At 35.4% G+C, this 6864-nt stretch overlaps 1 protein-coding gene across 1 annotated transcript; it reads right to left on the bottom strand.

The window, feature by feature from the left end:
• Positions 1 to 3032: 3032 nt before the first annotated feature.
• On the bottom strand, positions 3033 to 6066 carry cetn3 (centrin 3). Its single transcript, XM_079599292.1, has 5 exons — positions 5892 to 6066; positions 5331 to 5466; positions 4112 to 4226; positions 3744 to 3935; positions 3033 to 3417 (listed from the first exon to the last, which is right to left on the bottom strand). The coding sequence occupies exons 1-5, from the start codon at positions 5906 to 5908 to the stop codon at positions 3374 to 3376; spliced, it is 504 nt and encodes a 167-aa protein (XP_079455418.1). The 5' UTR covers positions 5909 to 6066; the 3' UTR covers positions 3033 to 3373.
• Positions 6067 to 6864: the final 798 nt, after the last annotated feature.

Here is a 6864-nt window from a genome sequence, read left to right as displayed (position 1 = left end):
TGGGCAAGCCCTGGTTCATGGGAACCGCTGAGGTGACAGATCCCGGCATCTCTTCCCATAGAGCTCAGGGACACAAGACATCACTTCTCCTGACCTAAAGTCAGTTACACATGATGAGCTAAGCCCGGAGTCAGCTGACCCTGTGTGGACCAATCCGAGCTAAAGAAATCCCATGCTGGAGGTCATGGAAAACCTCTCCCTGAGAGGTCCAGATTTACTTACTCAGCAGAACACATAAAACTGCTCTTGGACAACACATAACGAGGAAGACGGACATCACCCGGCCAACATCTCACCCTCAAAAATGCATTTTTCTTTTCCCTGGAGAAATTTGTGGCTCGGAACAGTTCATATGCGTTTCTAAAACGGACGAGCTTGTGTTTGAGCGATAGTAATTGGATCGTATACACTAAAAATAAACTTAAAATGGATGGATACGCCAGTCTTTTTAACAAATGGTTCCCTCCAAGTTTAAATTACCGTGTGTGAGGGAAATGTCTTAGAAGGTTTTGAAATTTGTACCAGTAGGCCATGATCGTGTGGCCACGACTTAAGATACACCAAAGTTAAATATGCTCCAAATTACAGTCGTTACGAGACCCTCAAAGCCAAAATGAAAGGGCGAACGCCCAGGCGGTACTATTGACTTCTTTATTGAATGGCTTCTCTGTATAATTAGCAAAGCAAACTAATCCATCTGATCTCAAGCATCTGAGCGCATTGTGCTGTGCTTCTGCTGATGTCTCGCGATGGCACCTACAGAATCAACCGGGAGTCTCGTCACAACAGAGCTTTGATGTCCGTCTGCGGTCCACTCAAGGTTTTCGGTTGGTTTCTAAAGCGAAACATTCATCTGACGGAGGATGCTGTCCCTGGAGACTCTTGACAACTGAGAAGGAAGCCATTACTGCCGCCACGGCCTGATGTTAATGACAGGATGACCTTTAACCTCAGTTTTCCCTCATCTAAAGCACGCCAATGATTTTCAGAATATCGTATTACGACATTTAACCACATTTCGCCATCAGATGATTTCAGCAGATGAAATTGTTGCTGTTTTCAGTTCTATTTATAAACCCTCGTCTAAAAATATCTCAAAAGCTCAGAATTGTCTCAGTGTTTTTCCTACGTAAGATTTCAGGAACCAGCAACTAATGTGAAAACAGAAAAAATAAAATACATAATACAATACAAATATATATATATACACATAAAAATAAAAAATCTCATCTACCACACGTGTGTTAGATGAGATATATATATATATATATATATACATACACAGATAAATCTCTATACACACACACACTGTATATTTACATATATATATATATATATATATACACTATTTTACTATTTACTCTATATATAAATAAATGTGTATATGTATACACACACACATATATATAGGCTATATACATACACACACATCATATAAAGAAATGTATGTTAGATGCGATTAATCGATTTGAAAGCAAAATATACACACATACACGCGTAATATTAATGATGGTATTATTATTCCATATAATTATAATAAAATAATTAATCTCAAAATTGTCCACACAAATTGTGGTCAAATATTCCAGGTTTTCACTGCATTGGTTCTTGCTTCTCATAAATAATTGTGAAGATTGTTGAAAAGTTCAATATGCACAAATACAAGACTAAAATCTTAAATATTTCAAGAATTATAACGCTCCTAGCTACATAGAAGTCATACATGTTCAGGGTGAACTACTCCTTTAATTTCTAAAATGTCTCCATTGTCTCTTAACTAAAATAAGGATGCACCTTATTAATTTTAATCTCATTAAAATGTCCTGTAAATGTTTAAAAAAAAAAAGTATTCTTTAATATAGATAATACTGTCTTGGGGGGGGGGGCTTATTTGATCCATTTCAGCAGGTATTCATCAAATCATCTTGCTAAATTCTTTGGCCTGAATTGTTGTTTACATCTAGCACAAAGAAAAAAAAACACATGGCTTATTTCCATCTTTGGTCTGCTGGCCCGTATCCATGACAACGGTTTCCGTGCTGATGTTCTGTGTAGGCCTGTCCTTACCTCACGCTTCCAGACAGAGACACACTGACCAAATTATCCTCACGGCGGCACAGAAACGCATGGAGTCATCGCTGTCAGCCTCTGCAGAGCTGCGGTCACATGTTTAATTTTGGATAGTGTTGTAAGAGGTGATGCTCAACACATTCAGCCATTTAAAGCTTTCCTGTCATCTCACCGTCACGTCGTTTTGACAGCTGAGTCGGTCCCGCATAGGCAGACATCTGGCCAAGGAACAAAACTTTTGTAGAAGTCAAACTTTTTCCAACGAACCCGAGAAGCTAAAAGTTTCCTTCACACACAAATTCTGCCACAGATGTGAACTACCGGTAGTGTGCAATTTGAGATTCGGTTTTGTGTTGCATTCATAGGTTTCCTTGACTTTGCATGGATTCTGATGGAATATAATTAAAAGTTATGGTCTTTTTGAACCGAAATCTCTCTTTTTGAAAACCCAATAAATAAAACAGCAAAACAGCTTTTCTATGAATAATGTCTCCCTCTATTGGCCAAGACTGAATAATCCCCTTTTAAACCTCATAAATCAACAAAATAACACGCCACTACACTAAATAGGGCCGAAAGGGCAAAAAAAAAAAAAAAATTATTCACTGATACATCACAATAATTAAATTATGGATTAAATGCATACATAATCAGAATTTTAAATTAACTAGGCTATTCAAAAGATCAGGATGAGCATTATACGATTCGGCTTTTATGAGGAATTATTTCTATTTCATGCTATTATTACATATTCATATTTAATATTAATAATATTTAATATAATCTTGCAACAAGTGATCTTAAAAAGGTGGAAAAGAATAGCAAACCTATGCGGTTTCAGAAAAATTGATTGGATCAACAATGTAAAGACAGGATTGCAAAATAACTTATCATGGATAATATGATTATCAATGTGACTGTGAAGACCATTCTGCCCTTTAGTCAAAGAGACGAGCGAAAAATGATGTTTTTACTGTGTATTTACAATAAATAGTACTTTGGAATGTAATTTCAAATGCAAAATGAACAACTACAATACAAACTATTAATATTAAAGACACATCTGCAATGATAAAATACAAAGCATCCCTATAAAAATCAAACCAACCTATTCATGACCTGAAATGTTGTTTCGTCCTTCACGGCCAGTTCAGTTCAAGCTTCTGTCCAAAATGCTAGCACCAATCGGACCTACCGCTCCATACATTTGTAAAGTGGTTTACTGTTCATAAGATCAGTTTGTCTGACGGATTGGATCTTTGCAGAACATCTTCTTCAAGCGGTTTCATCGAGTCCCAGCTGCTCACGAGTCTCCGGTCATGATGGAGATGAACTCCTCTTGATTAACTGAAAGACAGCACAAGAACAAATGTGATCACTTAAATTCACTTTGCTTTTAACCTACTTATTCACAGCACAGACTATTAATATTTTGCTGATTAAATTACATGTCATAACTCTTCACAACGCCAAAGGACACACAAACAGCTTTCAACTCAGCGTTCATTTCCACTGTTCCCATTTTTGTTGGCTGCAACACATTCATTTGCTGGGTCTTAATTGAGAAAAGCACTTTGGGCCAACTGGGAAAAGCACAGTAATTACTTCCATTCATCAGAGGCAATAAAAATAGCACTTTTTCCCTCTCCCTAGATAAAAATCCAGCAACTTACTCTCTCCGTCCCCATCGGTGTCAAATTCATCAATCATGGCTCGCAGGTCTTCGTCACTCATGTCCTCGCCAAGTTCACGAGCGACTCGCCGCAGGTTTCTCAGGCTTATCTTTCCAGTTTCGTCATCATCGAACAGTTTAAACGCCTTCATTATTTCTTCTTTTGGGTCTCGCTCCAATATCATGTCCGTCACTTTAAGAAAATGACATTGCTTTGAAGTATAAATGATAGTGAAGTATTCACACAAAGCAAGCAGAAGATTTATTATGTTACATACATAAATGTTACATTTATCTGCTCCGGATTTCAGCAATATCATTCCTGCGAAGCATTTTGCAGTCTAGGCCTGAGTAAAGAGCTCAACTTACCCACTTCTTTGAAATCTTCGAAAGTTATTTTCCCCGTTCCTTCTCTGTCATAGTCTTTTAAGATCTTTAACACATCTACTTTCTTCACCTCAAAACCCAGAGCTCTCATCGCTACCTGGAACACAAAATTTAAATATCAGCAATTGTTGATGTTTAAAGGTGCACTATGTAACTTTTTGTTCAAAATGAACTAAATTTACATAATGAGTCAATACTAGGGCTGCATAACGATTAATCGCAACTAATCGTTTGTAGAATAAAACTTTTGTTTACATCATATATGTGTGTGTACTGTGTATAATAATTATGTATATAGAAATACACAAACATGCATGTATAATTTAAAGAAAAAAATCTATTTATATGTTAAGTATTTATAATTATTATATATAATATAAATTATATTTAAATATAAAAATGTATATAAACATGTAAATATATACATGCATGTGTGTGTATTTATAAATACATAATTATTTTACACAGTACACACACATATATGATGTAAACAAAAAATTTTATTCTGCAACCGATTAGTTGCGATTAATCGTTATGCAGCCCTAGTCAATACACCATCAATCCTTCTTCCAAAACGTGTTTTTGTCTTACCCTGATTTACAATGATAAGCCCGTTATAAGCGTTTCTATTAGATCGAGCGGGATGCTTTTGCGTCCTTTTGTCACTCGTCCGTGAGTGTCTCGAAATATCCGTAAATAGAGAAAAGTGTCTCTGACTACTTTGCCGTGTGTATGGTGTGGGAGTGGCATAAGTTAGTTGTCACATTGAGGGAGAAAGTTTTATATGGAGCAACTTATTCTCAAACCTACAGTAAAACACAGTTTGTTTGTTTTTTAAATGCCGAACAGACGAGAGTCTGCAGGAAAAAATAGAGCGCGACATGGAGATTGCGTTTGTATTACTCGACAGGCGAGTAAGGTACTTTATTGAACAGATATATCGCCATATGTATGTATTGTGAAGGGTCATTTCATAATGGTCGTTGTAGTGTTACCAATTACTATGAATTGTTGTTCACATAACATTATTTTTTTATTGATTTTTTATTTTATTTGTAAATTGTGTTGTATTACTGTTAACATAAAAAAAAGACCACTTCCATTTGTCAAGGGTAATAGGTTAAGACTAGTTAGTATTTCTCAAAATAAAGATTTGAACTTATAGATGATAGACTTATAGATTTAGAAATGAGATCTTTACCTTTAACTCATGATAATCTATTTCTTTATCCTTGTCTGTGTCAAAGAGCTCGAACGCCTCCTTGATCTCATCCTTCTGCTCCTCTGTAAGTTCTCTCCTTTTCTTCTTTTTGCTCTTATCAGCAGTTAGTTCAGTCCTAAGGGCACAAGCATGGAAATCAATCATGTGATTCATTCTGATTTTCCATTATTTTAGATACCATTCAATCAAATACACACTTGCTACCTGCCTCACTCACTAGACAGTATTTTGAGGTCTCACATAGAACATGTAAGTTATGATCATGTCCAAAACTGCTGACTTGACATGCAGGTAATCAGGATTTGATTGTCTGTATGAATATGTGATTCATATTGCAATAAAATGAAGGACATGCGTTGTGTTGCTCTTGTTTAATACGTATAACGTTAGCCATTTTATTATTATAATGAATCACTATTATTACTATTAATAATAAATAGAAAAAATGTGTCAGCGATTCGCATGCACCGGCTAGCAATGCTCAACACAACAGAAGCTGGTCTCTAAGCAACAGCTAGCGACTAAACACCTCATAATTACCTTAGAGACAGACTCATTTTTGCAGTTTAGCAATAAATTCGCTGATATTGAAACCCAAATCCGTCCAACAAGATTAGAGTTCGGCTTCAACGGTCCTGCTAATCCCGAACACAGACGACAAGCACAGCGCGTTGCTAGTTGATTGTCAAGGAAACGTTTCCGATTGGCTGCTGCTGTCTGAGCGTCAGGGTGACGATACTTGTGATTGGTTGTTTGGGAACAGATTTGCGTTTGAGCCTGTTTGATTGGCGGACTGGGTCTGGAATGGGCGGTCTCAAATAATGGCGGTCAAGACGGCGGCGCATTCATGAAAAATGTGTGGTAAGTAATATATATTGGACACATTTAGATTATTAGATTGTGTTTGCTATTATGAATCGATAATAGTTAACATGTATTTATATATCTGACATGATGTAATATAATACAGGGTAATAGTACTAGTTTAGATACTGAAGTGTACTGTTCTTGCCAAACATATTGTTATAATATAAGCAATACTGATTCAAATTATGTAAAGTGATTATACACGAGTATATTTAATGAAATATTATATATAATTGTTGCTGTTAATATTATTAGTGTATGTTTTATAATAATAATTAATGTATAAATGTCAATAAATAGGAATTGTTGAAATATTTAAGATGATAGTTCACACAACCAATAATTTACTCGCTCTCAAGATGTTCCAAACCTGTATGAATTTTATTTTTATTTTTGATAAACACAAAAGAAGATTGACATTCTTCAAATATCTTCTTTTGTGTTCAGCAGAAGAAAGAAATTCATATAGGTTTGGAAGAACTTGAGGGTAAATCATTTTTGGGTGACTATCCCTTTAAATAATCAGATACTAAAACTCTGGTGCCTTTTGTTTCAGTTTTTATTTCTGATAATGTTCATAAACATTATGATTATTGATAATATTTGACAACAATTTGTTTAACACATTAAAATAAGTTTTTATTCC

Source organism: Phoxinus phoxinus (genome assembly GCF_949152265.1).
Source record: "Phoxinus phoxinus genome assembly, chromosome: 23".
Classification (NCBI taxonomy): domain Eukaryota; kingdom Metazoa; phylum Chordata; class Actinopteri; order Cypriniformes; family Leuciscidae; genus Phoxinus; species Phoxinus phoxinus.
Note: the sequence above shows the minus strand (reverse complement) of the source record. Positions and strands in the feature narration are given on the sequence as shown.